An 18,934-nucleotide genomic window follows, 5' to 3' on the forward strand; every position below is an offset into this window, starting at 1 on the left:
TAGTATTTGTGAATGCTGTTCCCCTCACAGCAGAATGCCTCACCATGCCTCTCAAATTTCTAGCTTTTTTAAAAAGGAGAGGGAAAAAAAACATTTTAAATAAATGAAGGAAATCACTGTGGAAGCCTATTAAATTTTCAACGTGACCGTTTTGTGAGTCTTCATGTGTGTTTAGGCTTCGCACAAAAGGAATATTTAAAAACCAAAGCGTGCTAATTGGGACAGAGATTGTTACAGCAGCTTCTTATTCAAACAGGCTTTTGGCTCATTAACTGCTTCCATCCAGCTTTTGTTTAAAGAAAAGTGGAAAAGACATTTAAAGACAACAAAATATTTTTCGATGTACCACCAAAAAGCTGATAGATTGCATAATGTCGTCACGCAAAATACGCTGCAGCAGTGGCACAAGCTCTTGGCTCAAAGTAAGCGCAAACCCAAATATCCTGGCATCTTAGTACTGTTATGTCACATGCAAATCAAATCTTTACTTTTGAAATGTCAGCCAGCTACATATTTATACATAAATGGGATGTGTTAGTCTCAAGGGATAATAAATATTTTGTCTGGGGTAATTCTGATTTCATTTTTTTGTGTTTGTGTAGGGGAGGGTAATTGTATCTTTTCAGGTGTACGACCTGTTTGGTCATCACCTTCTTAAAATATTTAACTATCAGATTTTAATCAGGAATATTAATTCCTGCAGAATCTGCACAGATGCATACATAGTTAAACTCCTTTTCTCTGGTTCACACATCACTATCACATCTATCTAAAAGTCTCCTGAGAAAACTCTCTATAGGATGTTTTTATTGGACTCGCTGCACTAAAGTTGCCATTATCCTTGCTGACTTCTCTCTACATGTCTCAGCTTTGATAAATCCTTTTTAATGTGCCTGAATGGGTCTGGTCATTTACACCTACAGCTAGAGAGGCGGCACACACAGTATGAGACACAGTAACACCTACATACTGTATATAAACAACACCACGCAACGCACACAATGTGACCATTTGACATTTCATCTAATTACTGTGGATGTGAAAAACCTCTGCCTGTAAAAACTGAATCAACAACAGTAACAGCAGCACAGCCATAACTGTGCTCTCTTAACATGACAAACAGAAGACCGCCATAGGCCTTCTGCTTATTTTGCATTTGTCCTTGTCTAAAGTAAACTTTATAAAACTTGGTGAGAAATTAGTGCTGACAAGCAATGCATAACCAGGGACAATACAAATTTTTCACTTAAACCTAAAAGTCTATTTTTTATCTTCAGTATAAATTACAAGCTGCTAGTTTTGATAAATCCTCTTAAAAGCAAACAGCAAATCAGCACTGACCCAGGAGAGGAGTTTAAAGGAAGTCAAAGGAGGCTGTTTTTGGGGGATTTTGTTATTCTGTGACAAACATCAGAGGTCCGAGTGTTCTGCCTCAGTTTGTCAGCTTTGTAATAAGAGGCAACTTTCAGTATAGAAGCAAATTATTTCACCGAGTTGAAATATGAAAACATATAAGTTTGAAAATAAAAAGAAGAAGAAGTTTATTTTTTTTTGCTATCAATATTATTAATATCTGTAATTAAATATAGTTACAAAGGCAAAATATCTGTGGATCTGGTAATAGTGTAAGACTAAGTTTAAACCCCGCTATGATCATGATAACACCAGGAACAGTTAAAGGTCTGGTCAACAGTAAATAATGCAACGCAAACATTCACATTAAATCCGTCAGAGCGGATGTTTGTGTAAAGACAACTGGAAAGAAGATTAAGAGGCAGCTGTTCCTCTGTCCGAACCACTTCACCCCTCTCGCTTTATGTATTTGCTTGGTCTCTAATGAGGCTCTACTTAACAATGTCACTCTCCATCTGTACACGTGTCAGTCGGCCCTCTGATGCACACACGCAATCAAACACAAACACACAGAACCAGTCGTGCAGAAGCGCATGCTAACCTGTCACTGAACTGATGAAGCAGTGTTTCTTTATTGTCTGTGTAGCTCTAGTTCTGTATTTGTGAACTTATCATCCACATATTTTTCCTCTGTGTCTGCAAATCACTTTTATTGTTCCTTCAAAAACCTTACATGCTACATACTCGTACACCCATCTGTTCGTGTCTCAGGTCTTTGATCTTCAGTTACATTTAAATCCCGAGCACATGGTCAGTGCACTGTAGCTAATAAATTCCTCATACACCCCGCCCTATTAGCATTGATGTGTAACCTTCGAGCTTGTGGTGTTCTGCCTCGGGGTAATAGAGCCACTGCGCATTTGTGTGTATCTGTGTGTATTTTTGTAAAATGATGGCCTGTCTCTAGAGCAGGTCCCCCACTGGTTCGCATCAGGAGGCTTCATGGATGCACACTCATCTAATACCTCCAATACTAATGAATATTCCACTTTGTCACCCGCTCTCTCACTGGTCCTTGTCATTCACATTGTGCGTCCACCTCTTCCAAACTAAGTTGTGTCTGTATCTACAAATTTAATGCTGCACACGCTTTCTCTCACACCCCTACGTTTGTCTTCTTACGTCACCACTCTATCTGTGATACAGGCCTCTACACCCATGCTACACTACGGCTGCCAGCATGCCAGCTAGTGCCTGTAGCTGCGGCACCCAAGGAAGAGTCGCCTTCCTTTCAATTAGCATTTTGATTACATTCCGAAGGAAAACTAGCCGGTGAACGCAAATAAAAAATGTACTTGCTGACAAATGCTTCTGTTGTTCCTAGTGGAAATGCCCAAGTGAGTCAGTCCACTTTGATGATGGCAAGTGAACCATTATGAAAAAAGATAGATGCTAACTAATAATAATGACTCTGCGGTCATAGCATTGATGAATCGGCAACGAGGCTCAACTTTGTCTTTCTGTTTCTGACAGGTAAAAAAACAACTGGGAATAAAATGGCTGCTAGTTTTATTAGTCTACCTCTCACTCTGTCGCTTGAATGTGATGGATGAATGGGTAAATGGATGCAATGTTAAAGTGAAATTCAGCGAGAGCAGGCAAAGCAGAATACTTTAACATCACTCCTGTGCTGACAAGTGAGCTCGCGCACGCACTTACACATAGCCGTAAGGGGCATAAAACTTGAGAATGAGGGAAAGAATGCACGACATTATAATCTATTGTAATCCAGTCATGCGCGTAACTCACACACCTACTCCCATCTTTTCTTCAGCTCTGGCACAATACATGGACAGCACACCCTCGGACTGTCTATACAAGCGGCGTGACAGATAACATGGCTACTCATTTAACTTACATGCAGTACTTTGCATAAATGAATGGCAAATCCACAAAAAAGTCCAGTTTCCTTACCATGTAAAAAGACATTTAACCCTCAACCATGTGCGATCCACCTCTGCAGCACTATACACAGGTAAATATTTCAGAGTGGTGCAAAGGCTGGAAAAACAGGGGACACCTACACAGCCCTGACTTCAACATAAAATGGGTGCTGTTCCCCTCTTTTAACCCTTCCTTCCCTATTTCCTTACTTCTTTTCCTTCCTCCGCACGTTTCTCATTAGCCCGATATCCGTCTCCGTCCCTCCATCTGCCTCCCTCATTTTTTCATTCTGCCCACGAACCTACAGTGTAACCCCCCGCTGTAGCCCTCGTCCCCGTAAGAAGGAACTTAACATTCTGCACAACAATAGTTCAACAGTATCGCAGTGCTCGCTGAGCAAGAAGAATAATTCTGACTGACTGTGGGTGGACAGTATATCTACAACTACAAGCTACTCAGCTCACTATAGGATGCTCAAAATTAACCAGCAGTTATCATCGCACATTCAAGTATAGTGGCAGGCTGCCCGTAGCCTTCCTTACCATCTTAAACCCATTCCACTCCATTTGGGAGATGCTGGCCGTTGTCTCACGTTCTCTCTCTCCTCACACAACAGCTACAGCAACGCCTCAGAAAAGAAAAATCCCCTACTCTTTTTAAAACTCTTATTCTCCTCTGACACAGTCTCCTTATTTTTCCTCTCCTCTGCACTCTTCCTCTCTGCCTGATTCTGAGTCTTAGCAGCGAGCAGAGAGCAGCGTGCTGGAGGTGTACGGAGCAAACATCGCCTTCTTCCACAGATGCTGAGAGCAGAATGGATGTGAGTGCTGGGCTGCAGTAAGGCTCTCCCTCCTACCACCCTCCCTCCTTGCCCCCACCCCCTCTCCCCACCAACCCTCCCCTCCTTCCCACAACCACCTGCCCATTCGCCTGCTCAGCTGGAAGGTCAGAGCCCGCCCACGCCCACTCACTCCCCCGACTTTCTTTTAGAGTCTCTGATTGGCTTCTCGGCTTGCCCGTCAGCCCTCGGCCTCCCCTCCCCTCCATCAGTGTTAACACCTTCGCTCTCTGGCTGGCTCCGAGCCCTCCTCGGCACACGCCAGCCGCAGCCCGGTTTGGCAGAGAAAAGGCTCTCTGAATCCCAGCAAAGCAATCAATCGCTGCTGAGGTCTGTCTGTGCTTGAGTGAGCAGCGCGGAGCAGAGCGCTTACAGCCTCGGGCGCTATGGTAATAGGATGCCTGCGCAGCACTGTGTATATAAATTAGCTATTACTGGGTTGCATGTTAAAATCCCCCGTACATTTATACGACTGTGTGTGCATACAGGCCATCGCTGTCTCCCTCACTCCCTGCCTCCCTACTTCACACGCAGACACTTACGCACACGCAAAAGTAAAGTTTACGTTTTAAATAATGTTCGATTACTTTAATGCCGATTTAGACCCTTTAAACCTACGACGGCTTCAAATATAACAGAACGAAACCACGAACACGAACTCGCGGGAAGTCTGCACACACCTGTCCAAGCAGGTGCATCCCAAAGAAATGCAAGAGAAAAAACGTCTTTAAACGGGGTAACTGTTGTAATTTTGTTAATTTTTTTAAAGTAAGAAGCTCAAAGAAATGTTGTCCCAACATTTTATTATTGTTATTGTTATTATTTATTTATTTATCTTACCGCTGCGATAGGCTACATGGTCACAGTGAAATAAAGCTCATGTGGCACAATAAAGACACAAGCGAGTACTACGACATCTACTCACCATGACCATTCTTGTGACGGGCTGTCGGTGTCGGTGTTCTCGGTACTATAAAAGCCGGCGAAGTCAGGGAGGAGAGTCGGACAGAGGAGCAGCGGCTTGTTTTTTAAAGGGGATAAATGAACCGGGGTCGTGGTGTAGTGAGTCTACAGGAAAAAAAGGAATCCCCAAAACAAAACAGAAGCAAAACCGCGCGCGCGCCTGTGTGTGTGGAAGCCCCCGGAAGCCCTCGGCCAGCGCAAAAACACAAAAAGGCACTCCCCTTAAAACAAACACCGCGTCAAGAGGAAGGAAAGCAAAAGATTCGCGGCGAGCAAACACCGTCTACCTTTCCCCCAAAAGCCATTTACGGATTGTCCAGTCATCTCGCGCGTCTTCTCCCATTGGCTGCGGAGGTGAGGACGGGGCGGTGCGCTCGCGGATGAGAGCCTGGGAGGCAGGCTCTTGTGGTCCACGACGCGGGATGGCATTGAAGCATCGCGCGGGAAGACAGGTGCCAGGGAAGCTTTTTTAAGGAGGTTTCGTGTTCGCATATATGCACTACTTCACTGTTGATAATTATGCGCGAGTTGCACGCTCTCTAACACGTGCACGGAGTGTGTTAGTACGAGCGCGCCTGCAAGGTTATTTGCATGATTGCCGCAGTTGTCAAGCCATGTGTACACCTCTCCCCCTCCTCCTCAGAAGCCGTTCTTCTACAGTTATTTTACTGCAGCCTCATCAACCCCCCCACCCCCAAAAAACAAAAAAACTTCCAAATTACTCTTCTTAGAAAAAAAACCCCTACAAACTACAATCAAACTACAATCTAACCATTAAGCAGCAGGGCACACATCCCTGGTTTACTGTGTTGAAGAGCGAGCATATTTAATCAAAATGCTGCTATCATATCAAATTCATAATTACTGATACTGCCAATTACTCTGACAATTATGGTAATATTCATTACAGTTTAGTAATAATGAATATTAATGGGTGGGGGCAGCTAGCTTAAACTGTCTTTGTCAAGCCCCAAACCTGCCTCAGGTTGATTTTGTCCACCTGGCCTCTAACTCGGGCAGACAAGAAGAGGGAGCTCTTGCTTCCCTTTAACACAGTTACCTTGCAGGCAGAAATTCTTGGCTGAAGCTTCAAACCAGGCTACATACAAACACACACATACACACGAATGCGTACAATCAGAATGCAAATACGGAAACACATGTTGCTTGACACCCTACTATACCTATTAGCACACATAATATATTCGCATGCACACATATTCTGGCTCCCGCTCTATAACACATTCAAACACCTTATGCTGTAGATGAACATAAAGCCTCATTTGATATCGCAGTGGCTATATCCTCGGGTTGCCAAGAGATCAAAACATCATCAGTTTCGCAGCACATTATCATATTGTTTTTCCTCGTGTTCTATGCAGCAATAAGAGGCTGTCAACTCTTAATCTCCTGCTGTTTTGTTTCAACTAGCCTTCAGCTATGCGAGGCCCAGCAAACCTAATGGAACTAGTGGACATCCATTAAGCTAAGAGAGGTATCTCCTCATCTTGCAGCTCAAAATATATCCTGATACAAGACTCCAGTATAATATACATATGTAATCTGAAAAGTTTGAAAGCAAATTGCTTTTATTGATTGTGTTTAGTATTAAAAAATGGTAATGGTTAGTTACAAGTCTCTAGCCACTGATTAAATACAACGTTTATTCGAAAAATAGTGGTAAGCAGTTGTTTAATCAACAAGGGACCTACAGTCCCACTGGACCACCTGGCACTACTTTTTGACATGTCAAAGCATTTGAGAATAACAGCACGGGTTATTATTTTCAGGTCTTAAAGCTAACCATCTACTGAAAATCACTTGAGTGTGAGTTTTTTGTGTCTGAAACTAAATTACAACCTCTGCAACACATGAAAGGGCCATATTCTACATATATAATCTACTGTAAAAACACAGGGGACGCACTATACACACAATAACTACCTTGAGACCTGAAATAACACTATGTGTATTTATACAATTTTAAATTGGGATTTTCAACCATACACTCAAGTAGGTTGACAAATTAGCTCCCAAATGAACACAGTGGGAAAAAAAAAACACTGTTAAAAAAACAGGGGGAAAAAATGTGTTAGGACTGAACTAAAGCTTCCCAGTTTCTCTGCTTCTTCCCTAACGTCCACCTGTCTGTTTAGCTACAACTAGCTAGCTAACCAAGCCATGTGGCTGACATACTAATGAGAAACCTTACTACGCCTTCCATTAGGTCGGAGCAGTAGACATGCACGTGCACAAGGGGGAAAGATGGGCTGAACAAGCTCGCTATTGTTTCAGATAGAATAAAAAAATATGCTGGCACTTGCAGTCTGGAGATTTGTACTGATCACACGGTACATAACATAAGAGAGGCAGAGTAATGTAGAATGAAGCACAATGAAAATGGATTAAAATAGAAGTGCATCTCTGTCTCTCTTCCTTTGTGATGTGCTTTTTATCTTTTCTGCCACAGAGCAGAGAGAAGCAAAATTTGCAGCTGAATAGTACAGGCAACAAACCCTCCGTCTTCTATCCATCTTTTATCCTCCTGCGCTGACCTTTGAGTTTAATAAAGGCTTTGGGTAGGACCCAGGAAAAGACATTCTCCACCCAACAGCCTTTAATATTCTTGACCAAACTGTGTTTTTATTGTTGCATTTTAATTCCCTACTGTAAGGAGTAGAAAGTCAAATCTATGGCAGTGACTTGCATACAAATCACGCCTATTTTTTTTTTTTTTAATTTTGTCTATGTGTTTTGTCAACTTTTAACTGCCAGTGTGTAGAAGCAGTAAAATAAAGTGGGTGATAATTTTCTTATTTCATAATAGACAGTGTTTGGAGGTTGTTTTTCTCTCCACTGTAATATAAACCAAATAACCTTTTCTCTAAATGAGAATATGATTTGAAAGTGAAAATAGTCCCTCGCAGTTGTCTTGCTTTGTGTGTCATTTTGCTAGATTGCGCTACAGGACAATGATTTTAAAAGGCAATGAAAGTGACTACCAGCTATAAACACAATCTGTTCTTTCCCGTGCGCGGTGTTATGGAGTGCGTGCAGGTTCTGTACACAGACGCATATCAAAGACGGAGCCATGTTGCTGCCATACTTAAGGACATACACTGAGCATTATAATATTGTGCGTGGACAGATGGGGGGAGTGGTTAAGATACTCTATCAAGGGCATTCATGTTGAGATACTCTCCAGATTGTATATTACAGTACAGCTCATTATCTCGTGGATCTGGCCTGTCTTTATGTACAGTTTATGTCTAGCGCACATAAACTGCAATGCAGCACTGGATAAATTTAAAAAAGCAATTAATGCTAATAACTAAACGGGCTACTCTTCTTAATTGCATTTTCATTTTGTCATACTTTGCACAAAAAGTGCCTAGTTTTGATTGGATGCATTATTTGGCCTTTTAGATGATGACTGATCGCTAAATCGTTTTTAAGCAGATAAATGATATTTCTTTCCTTTTGCAACATTTTGAAAGTTAAAAAGCTTTTGTGGCTATAACCCAGCAGGGCCAGCCACACTGTCAGCAATGTGAAGCCCCATCTCGCTTATTGGCTCTGGCTCTTATCCATAAACACACACAAAAAGGACAGCTGATTCTAGGCATACACAAAAATTTTATTCATGGAGCGTGTCACACTCTCACACAGTCTCTGTTGTACAGCTGGAGATGTAAGGCCTGCACCTCAGAAGTATTTTCATCCTGTGCTTCCAACCTGCTAATTCTGAAAGCAGAGAGCTGGCTAATTGTCATGAACTCTTCCTGCCCTCTCTTCAGCCCAGCTTCTCCTCCCTAAACCCCTCCTAGTCACAGACCTTAATGGATTAACTGCAGACTGCGTAGTTCCACTTACTCTTTTACTCATTCTGATTTTCCTGCACAAACTCAGGATGCTACATCTCTGCCACACCCAGAAGGATCTGTTTGTGTACGCGCAATGGGAGAGGTTTGCACAATTACACATACTAAAGCTGTGCTTACACATTATACTCTGGAAGCAGCCAACACCTAGCGTTCTGGTAACAAGTGCGAAAGAGCAGGTAAAGAATAGCGTACGCCGTATAGCAGGTTCGGTTTGAGTATGCAGTGTGCAGACAGTGATAATTGTGGGTGCTCTCGGTTTGAGTCTTGTTAACTGTCACACGCAGTGTTTCAACACCTGTCCTATGTTTCACTCTGCATAATAAGGCTTCTATTTAAAGGGAGAGAAGTGAAGCTGCCAGTTGAGGTGTTACCTCAAAGTGCTGGAAGAAAATACCTTGATAATTAACAAGAGAAGGAAAACTTGTGTTTGGAAGGAAAAACTCGTCTTCCGACAGAAAACAGTACGAACCTGAATTATCGCAGTATGGCAAAACACAGTAATTGAGGACAAAACGGTATTTTAACAGACCCGTGGAGAATAATAAAATACTTATCAGGCCTTGTTAATTTCGGTTTAAAAACATCCCATAATTCACAGCAGTCGACGCAGTAAAACAGCCTAATACATTTAATAGCTCAGCGCACCCTCCTCGGTGTGCCGTGGTTCACTTAGGATCTTTTTGATTTGCCCTTGAAGGATAGATTTAGTTGCTCTATTGAAGTTCTGGCAGTAGAAGCATCTTGCTGTGCTACTCAGACTGATGACTGCCTCTTTCCTGGCAGGTGTCCACCCTCTGCCGGTAACAATCAACAAATGAGAATCACAGCCTTCAGCTTGCCTATCTCCAGTGACAAAATCAGCATCGCCGGGTCTCGCTGCCAGACAGCTATTAACACGATAACATGTCTGTTTCTGGACAACAATGGGCAGTTTGGACTCTGCTGACTTTTGTTGCTTGGTTTCATTTTTAAGACGAGAAGGTTTACTTTCATGAAGAAATCGTACACACTATTTGGCTGATGCTTGGTAAGTCACAGATGCGCGGTGTGCCTACATCATCAGTCAAATCACCTCTTTTCTTTCTCCTCAAAAGCAGGCCCCACTGGGCTACAGTGCTCTGGCAGTTTAGTAATGGATTACAGCAGCTGGACATAGTCCTACCACAAAACCCGTGTCTATAAGCAGGACAAACAGAATCAACACAATGGCATCTTATTTAAGTGACCAAGGGCACATGATGTTAAATTATTTTGGAAGAAAAGGGATAAATGTACAAGAGTACAAAGTGAACAAATATTACAAATCTCAAACCTGCTGTAAAAATCAAGCACTTATCCTGCGTTCCAATGTAACCAAATCGAAACGAGTTACAGCCCTGTGCTCTGAATGCCTTGTTTCTGATGTTGCTCGTGTAAATTTTCATTTTGAATGATCTTTTTCCTTGGAAAAACTAATGAGTAAATCCCACACTGGCCTGCCATTTACAAATCTGTTAACTCACGGTAACCTGAGACAGAAAGAGGATCCCTCGAATGGCGGATGTTAACTAAATGTACATCACATTATAGGCTTTTTTTCCCCTCTTTGGTGAAATTGAGCTAATCTAGTTGGTGCTTTCCTCCTACATCCTCTTCTCTCCGTGTCACTGGGCATGATACGCAGTCAGCTTAACCCCTGCCTGTGTCACTCTCCCTCGTAGAAACTCCTTAGATCAGAAATGAATTCTTCACGCTGATCCCGGAACAAGGCTGTGCTGCATTTGTCACAGCCACTTTCTTCAACTTTAACTCAAAGCTGTTTGGTATGGCTGGAGCTTTGCAAGCTGCAGAGATGTGACAGGGGGCTGTTTGAAAGCGCTGTCTCTATCTGAGGGTGTGTGCTTGTTCAGCCACTATGTAAACTCTGCACTCTTACAGTCCTCGTTTGTTGTTTTAATTCAAAATCCCTGCTGTTTTTCTACTTCTTCTTTTTTCTAATGCGTGAAAATATCAGGAAATATATATAAATACACCAAATCTACACATGAATGCATATAAACCGAACCTATTAAGCCAGCACTGTGATCGCCCCTCCCTTTTATATGAAAGAGATGATGGTCATAATGGTCTTTGAGGTTGTAACGGAACACAAATGAGAGATGGCTTGTGTAGGTGCCCAGAAAGGCTTAGCTATGCATTTGCTGTTGAGTCTGGCATGTGTTCTGGCACCGAGAGTGTATTCTCAACAGGACTCTGGTGGATTAGTGTCCATTTGGACAACAGAGTGGTCCACAGCTTGGGGTGACATTCAACTTCAGCAGGCCAACAGCTCTCTCAGTAATCATAAAGTTTCCACTAGCTGTAGATGTATAGATAATGTAAAGATCCGTATTTGCATATAGTTGAAGTAAAAGATGAGGGGCAATCATTAGGACGCCGAGCTGCACTCTTTCTGTTGATGTTGTGCTCTCTAGTATAAACTGTATGTGTAAAATGAAGCCGTAGTGTGGTGGGTCAGTGGATCATGGGGATTTATTGGTGGGCTCTGGGGCTGTGAGGATGGCAGCCCGTTTTGCGTTTGATCCTGGTCGGGGTACAGCCATGCTCACAGGGCGACCGCTGTGGTCCATCTGGTGGAGGCTTTAATCACAACTCCCCCCACTTACACACACACACACACACACCCTACAGCAACACAGAACGCGCAGTGTTTCCCACTTGAGGTTCTTTAATTGCCGCTGCTCACTCTACGAGCATTTTATGTACAATATTTACTTTTTGTCGTTTCTGCAGTCATCTTTCTGCAGAAACGAGTCCCCTTTTTTGTTAGAAACTCTGCGGTGTTTAAAACCTCATCAAAAACCCTACGCTATCAGATCCGCATAATTTACACCACTGTGGCTTTTGATAAGAAATAACCTTTCAGAAATTAGACACATCCACGGTCCTTCGTTGAGCTGGCCATCGGCACTGTGCACCAAAACATGCCCACGCCGCACAAATCCAGCTCTCCAAATGTCACTTCATGCTTAACCGCCCTTTCTCATGCTTGAAGAAAAGCGAGTGGGTAATGCACAAGAAAAACCCCACTGGATTTCAGTTTAAATGCCTACATGCTTAGAGACATGTTTCGGTTATTTTGCGTCGTTGGAGCATTTAGCCGATTAAAGAGAAAAAAGTCATTAGAAGCAAACAGTCAAGAAATTATTTTCCCCTGTGAAAATACCAAGACGTTTTGTACAAAAGGCACCAGGCACATTCTGTAGTAAATCTTCGCTTTGTAACATTAAGTCAGGATAAATAAATGTAATTCTGCGAGAAAAGATGTTAAAAGAACGTTTTGAGAGAGCTGGTTTTCAAATGTAATAAGGTACAGATTATTAAAAAAGCAACACCTAATGTAAATATTTTAAAGTCCTGAAAGGAAAGCAACATATAAAATGTATGTTTCCAAAAGGATATAAATATTATATTACAAAAGATTTCTACAGGTTCTAGATAAATCCCCATGATGTTGACAGCATTTCTGCCACTGGTAAATAGTCTGTCCAGTAATATTACCGTCGCTTTCTAATTTTAGAAGGAAAATATTGTTCAATTTCTGGTCCCGAAAGCCGTTCCTGTCCAACGACTTGGCAACCCGCCCTGGTATTCGAGTTTCAGGATAGAGCAATGTGCACTGACTGGCAGCCAAGAGGTGGTGCAAATTCAAACAAGAGAATCGATCAAAAGCAACACTCAAAATTTAAATTCATACTGCCAAATGATCGGAGCCTCCTGAGTAGTAGAGATAACTTGTTGTAAGCCATCCTGCTGTTGAAATTTGGCATGCAAATTTATCACGGTGGCTCTGCTGACCCAAGTTATCAGCGAATATCCCAAATGAAGTAAATTTTGCAATAACATGCAAAAAAACCCAGATTTTATATTCCCCATATAACCCTTTATATCCGCCAGTATGTTTATTAGTAACTGTGATTTAATTGCATAATTTTCCCAGATAGCAATTACATTTATTTTGTAACTCTCTAACATCTACCCAGTTACTTCACAAATAATCATACATATTAAGATTATACAAGAAACACTGCATATGCTATGCTATTAGGGTACATTTATAATTAATGGAGGGTTTAGCAGATAAAGATGCTGCTGCTGTTAGTTGTTAGCCTTACCGCAGACAAAATATATTTGTAGGAGTTTTTTCAGTATAGCTGGATTTTGGTTGCATTTTATGCAAGCTAATCAACGGGGGAAACCCCCCCCATCATTTTTTATACATTAAGTCAAGCCAACATATGCTCCAACTGTTAGAAACCAGTGAGCTGCTTTAACGTCACCGGTCATTCTTCATTTGCGTTATTGCACGAGTCAGCCATTCATCATTTGTGACAACGGATACTTTGCCTCATCCCCGGCAATTAACGAATCGATAAAAACGTGTTGGCTTTGAAACCATCAATTTTGAGAGAGTAAAAAACAGTGTTGTTCATCAAAATGCCAGCATCTCAAACGCAGACAATCGCTCAAGTATCGGCACCATTTGTCAGCTCAGCATCAACAGGCGTCTGGCTGTCAACAATGAGGCCCATTTCCTCACATCGCCGATCTTAAAATGAGTTCTCACCTACAAAATGGGCAAAAAAAGAGACTATCTAATGTTCTTTTTGTAAAGGGGATTTTGTTTGCATTATAAATTTGTGTCTATTGTAAAGGAGAAGACTGAGCTTAAACCATCTGATGAGATTATCATCAGAGATGGAGGCAGCGCAGTAAAGGTCTTACACTGGCTAATGCGTCTTTTGTCAAGGTTTATAAGGTTGACATATCCGTAGTACATTGACTGTCAGTTTTATAATAAATTCACTAACCCTGAATAATTCAACACACACAGCATAAACTGCTTTTTAAATGGAGAAATATGTTGACCTAAAATTACATTTTAGCCTCTGCCTTGGACTTCACTTCTGAATAGCATCTGAAGAAAGTTTCTATTTTTACATATTTATTGTTTGCAAACAGCAAAACACGAAGAACTCGCAACATTCGGGAACACAATAGCTCTTTCTCTCCAGTCTTGCCTGTCGCATTATTCTTTCTGTATTTATCCTCTTAAGCCAAATGAAATAACAGCAGCTGGATGTGAAAACATTGTCCAAGAGAGGGAACAAATTTGTTTCTGAAATTAAATGTTATATATTGCCAGGCAAAAGGGCAGCCCTGGGATTTTTTTAAATATTTTTTTGGAATTAAGGAAGAAAACTGAACAGCAAGAAGTGAGATTATTTCATTCAGTGTGCTGAACTGCATAAATGTGGCCACAGACGTGACGTAAAATCCGCACTACAATTTACAAGCCCACTACGGAATTATAATCCCCTACAACGTAAACTGTGATAATTGTGATGACTATGACTAAGTTAATCCATGTATTAAAAGGCTTGTGAGTCAGTGTGGGAATAACAGCAGGTTCTGCTTTACTTTCTGGTGGTGGGTGTGACCTTTTTTGTTTACATTTGAATTAGAGGACTACACGCTTCGAAGATGTCTGATCTGAGCCCTACTACTGCCGTTACATAAGTGGAGCCACAGGTGACCTTTGGCTGGGCGTGGACACATGACACTGCAGCGGCCTATTGGTGGGGTACTCTATTGTTTGTGTTTAGTATACAGAGTGGATAAGCATGAAAAAAAGGTGACAGTCAATGACGGTATGCTGCACACATTAACAGGCTTTCGAATGTGCTATGCTGTACAAAATAAAAAAGACTCCAAGAGAGAAAAAAATACAGTAAGGAAAAAAGCAAACAAGAGAAAATACACGTGTGTGTGTGTGTGTGTGTGTGTGTGTGTGTGTGTGTGTGTGTGTGTGTGTGTGTGTGTGTGTGTGTGTGCATGAGCCTGCAGACACCTGCTCCATTCTGCAGTGATGGCTCCCAGCGGGACACAGGCTCAGCTGCTGATCACTAGGCCCTCCCTGCAGCACTGGTGGTCACTATACGTGCATACACACACAACAAATCTGAACCCTGCAGGCCCCCCTTGCATTGCCCCTCTCTGTGCTCCCCGTAACTGACACACCACATGTGCTCATATCAAGTGCAAACATGACATGATGCCCACACACACACATGCGCGCACACACATATACGTGTAAGCTCTACAGTTTCTGTTCCTGCGATGTTGCGTGTAAATTCTCTAGCATATTTCCGTCATAATGTGCTTTAGCACCCCCCCCTCCTCTTATAGCCCCCTATAGCTAAACAAGCTTGGCTAAAACAAGCACGGCTTCAAACCATATTATTGTGCTACAGTTATAAAGAGAATATTACTGGCCTTCTCGCTTTAGCACCTTTTTCCTTACACTTTTCATTCTCAGCTGCTTGGCAGATAAATTAATGGTTCAAAATATTATAAACCAGCAGCATTTGCTTTTGTCAGATCTCAATGTTAATTAACTGCCATCGTACTTGTTTCGCGATTATTTCGGTCGATTCTTGCTTTTGCACATATCTCCATCTCCGTTTCCCTTCCTGTGAACGTTGTTTTCCCTCTGTGGCGTCGCTCAGTCTGCTGCACCTGTTTGTGCCTCAGTGACAGCAGGGTTGTGGAGCACAAATGAACTAATTTCCTGGATACAGAGAACACTGCAATCAAGTAGAGGGGAAATGCAGTGAGCGGCAGATGGAAGAAGCTAATCATTGTTATGAAATAGAGATGACCTCTAACTATCTGCTGGCTGTTAATATACCGTGGCTACACACGTTTGCCAACAGCTATGGTAGCCCCCTTTCTCTTCTTTGTCCCTCTTTGCTTTTCGTTGCTGCGTTGTTGATGAACGGCTTTAGGCAGCTTCTTTTTTTTTTTTTTTTCAAATGTTGAAACATTAAAGATTGGAGTTGTCAAACAAAGCCTTGTGTCACATAGAGAACAGCAGCTGCCTGCAGTGGGTAATCAGTGGAGCTTTCTACAAATTAACAGCATTCAGCTCTGAAGCACGGTGCACTGCAGGTTTTTAGATGTGGGCTTTTGAAAATTAGATTCCAGTGACTGAAAAATTGAATCATTTACAATTAAGTTTTTCTACACGTTATCTACATTTTACCCCCTTTGCCCAAGGTGGTCAACCAGGTCATTCTAGTGCTGTAAACCGATGTGGTGGGTGTGCTTACTCCGGCGTAAGATTTGCATTTGAGCTTCATTAATTTTATGCTCCTCTGTCTGCTGCGTGTGTTCTAATAGATTCAGAATTTAATTTTTTGGATGCTCTCTTAAACACGTTGTCCTAGAGCTTAAAACGCGAGACGTAAGACTGTGAACATGCGCACACACAGGCAGAAACGTTTAGCACAAACACGCACGTGAATGCTCTAAACAAACTGAAGCTAAACAAGATATTTATCCATTTATCAAAGTAGTAATTTACACCAATAGAAGATCAATCCAGTGTCTTAATTTTAAATTGTAACAATATTAAACTGTTGGATTGATTAAATGACAAAGAATTTTGCTAAATAATGAATTTGCCTCTTTTTAAAAGGTAAAGCAATGTTTGGCTGCCGCTGCACAATTAAAAAGACAAAACAAATAAAAAAGCACCAAGGTAGAGGTTGCTGCTTTTGAGGCTCTACACACCAAAGCCACCAGAATCTTCCAGCACATTCATCTAATGTATGCAAATGATCTTGCTGTGCTTAATGAAGGCACCATTAATCACTTTAACGATGGTCTTTTTTAACCAGGGTAATCATGCGCAGGCATACACGCGCACGTTGTCAAACAAATACACAAGTGTATGCGCCTACCTAGGCGCTTGATCGCTCACACACAGACACACACACAGGGATGTGGCTCATTGCTAGAAACACACTGATGGCGAATGTGCAAAATGCCCAAAAAGAACCATTTTACTAGAAATGAAGCTATTTGTGATGAGGACCCGACTGTCACTCAGTTAATAATAAAAATGTGTTGAATTAAAAAAAATTTTTATGCTGTTTGTAAATTTTAATGCAATGTGCAATTAGTCATCTGCTCATCATGCTCCACCCTGCGACCGACTGGTTATTTCTTTAAAATTCCATCTAATAAGATGCTGATAACAGTCAAAAAAATGTTTACATGTCAATCCCATTCACATAATAAACTGAAGTAATTAGTTCCGTTGGTTTCAGGAAAAAATTCATGGTCTGGCAGCTTTATGCAAAGAGCTGATAACACTGTTGTGAGTCTGAACGGGCAGTGGGAAACACATGCTTTGTGCTGTGTATAATAACTAAGCACTGGACAGATGTCTTTGAACTGGCGTAAGAATTCAAAGCAAAAAGGCAAAGTGGAAAAACAGTTTTGAAGCTCAGCTCCTTGCGGACGCATTTCAATGCTTATCCTCGCCGTGTATTTGCATACACTTGACGGAAACCCCTGGATACAGTCAGCAGCATGACAGTGGGTTATGATGGCTTCCGGGAGGCTCTGGGGTGTGGATCTGAGCCAGTTTGAAGGGGAGCCGAACCAATGAAGAGCCCACAGCAGATTAGACACCCACAGCTTCATGTCGCTTTAATGCGGCGAGTCAGGGATTTTCTTACAGCTCTTTTGCCTAAACGCTCGGGGTTTTCTCATGCCCCTTTTTCTCTCTCGTTCCCGTTCCCCTGAAGTAATCGTTTCTATGTAAATTGCAGAGTAATGTTGACTCCGGCGCAAAATATCCCGACTATTTACAGTCTCTCTGCCTCCGCTTGCTAACGTGGCTTTCTCAGACGTTAACTGAAATCTAACTGATTTGACCGGTCTTCTAAAATCACACACGGGCTCCTCAGGGTGTTCAAATGCATTCGTTGAATGTCGAGGTTGTCGTAAAAAGTCTGGAATTTTAACAGCTGCGCTTGTGGCCCTCTTTTTAATTTACTACACATCAATTAATTCATCGTCAGGCAGTAAGCAGATAAATGAATATTTTAGATTCCTAACAACATTGACAAAATTCAACAAACAGGAAATATATTACACTCACAAATGCACACATACACACATGCACGCACACACAAACACCTCAAATTCCCTTGATAACAGTCTGACTGGCAGAGGCTAAAGACAGAGTAGGCGTCCATAATTGAACAAACATAACAATGTAAATATTTACTAATACTATCCATTGGGGATACAGGCAGAATTCCACAATTGATTTGCTCTCTTTCTGCCCTTTTGTTCTTTTCCTCAACACACACACACACACAATTATCACACACACTTACTACTACCACTACCATCGCTTCTCCCTGATTCACTTCTTGTTCCTATGCCATCATTCATTAAAAGGATGGAGATAAATATTGGTCTGTCTATCCTCTTACCAGGGGTGACCTGTAGCCCATCTGGGCTGGCGATGACAGGAGATCCCTGGGAAATAGCGGCGAGTGCGTCTCAGGGACGGAGCCCACGCCACTGGCTGCTAGTCCCGAGAGCTGCCCGTACCTCGCCATCATCTTGAGATGCTGCTCACAGAACACACACACTCATACAGAGACACGGGAGGAGAAGGGAGGACAGAGACAGAAACAGGGGGGGGGGATAAAAAAGAGAGAGAGAGAATAGGTGTGAGAGAAAGGGAAGGAGAGCAGATAACAGCAGGTAGGAAGGACGATGGTAAAGGACAGAAGAGGGAGTGTGGGGGGTGGGGGACATGAAGAAAGAGGGAGGCAGAGGGGCATTACAGAACCCTTTGCTTTCACACAAATGCACGTGTGAGCATACGCACAGCCATACGCACTCGCGCTAACAGACATACCGTAGGCGCACATGAAGGCACACAAGCAATTTTAGCCCCAGGTGGACAATTTCACAAGCAAGCCTATGTTTGATGGGTTTAAAGGCTACCTTAGTTTTGTTACAATAGGAGGATATAAAGTCTAGACACTGGCTCGCCATTTATTATTACAAGGCGGGATGAGTGAGGGTGAGAAGCGTTGCGGTC

At 42.2% G+C, this 18,934-nt stretch overlaps 1 protein-coding gene across 6 annotated transcripts in view; it reads right to left on the reverse strand.

The window, feature by feature from the left end:
* Positions 1-18,934, reverse strand: part of elavl4 (ELAV like neuron-specific RNA binding protein 4) — a gene marked incomplete at its 5' end in the record, with an annotated part of 72,134 nt that overhangs the window by 52,374 nt on the left and 826 nt on the right. For 2 of the 6 annotated variants that reach the window (XM_080877459.1, XM_080877458.1), the window contains one exon: positions 18,315-18,446. The exons of 1 other annotated variant lie outside the window; for it this stretch is intronic. In XM_080877459.1, coding sequence (XP_080733585.1) covers positions 18,315-18,446 — 132 coding nt within the window. Of the gene's footprint in view, positions 1-3,839; positions 4,098-18,314; positions 18,447-18,934 lie in introns of those variants that run through there. 3 more of the 6 variants (XM_080877462.1, XM_080877461.1, XM_080877463.1) reach the window with 2 other exon arrangements.

Source organism: Rhamphochromis sp. 'chilingali' (genome assembly GCF_963969265.1).
Source record: "Rhamphochromis sp. 'chilingali' genome assembly, chromosome: 3".
In the NCBI taxonomy this organism is placed as follows: domain Eukaryota; kingdom Metazoa; phylum Chordata; class Actinopteri; order Cichliformes; family Cichlidae; genus Rhamphochromis; species Rhamphochromis sp. 'chilingali'.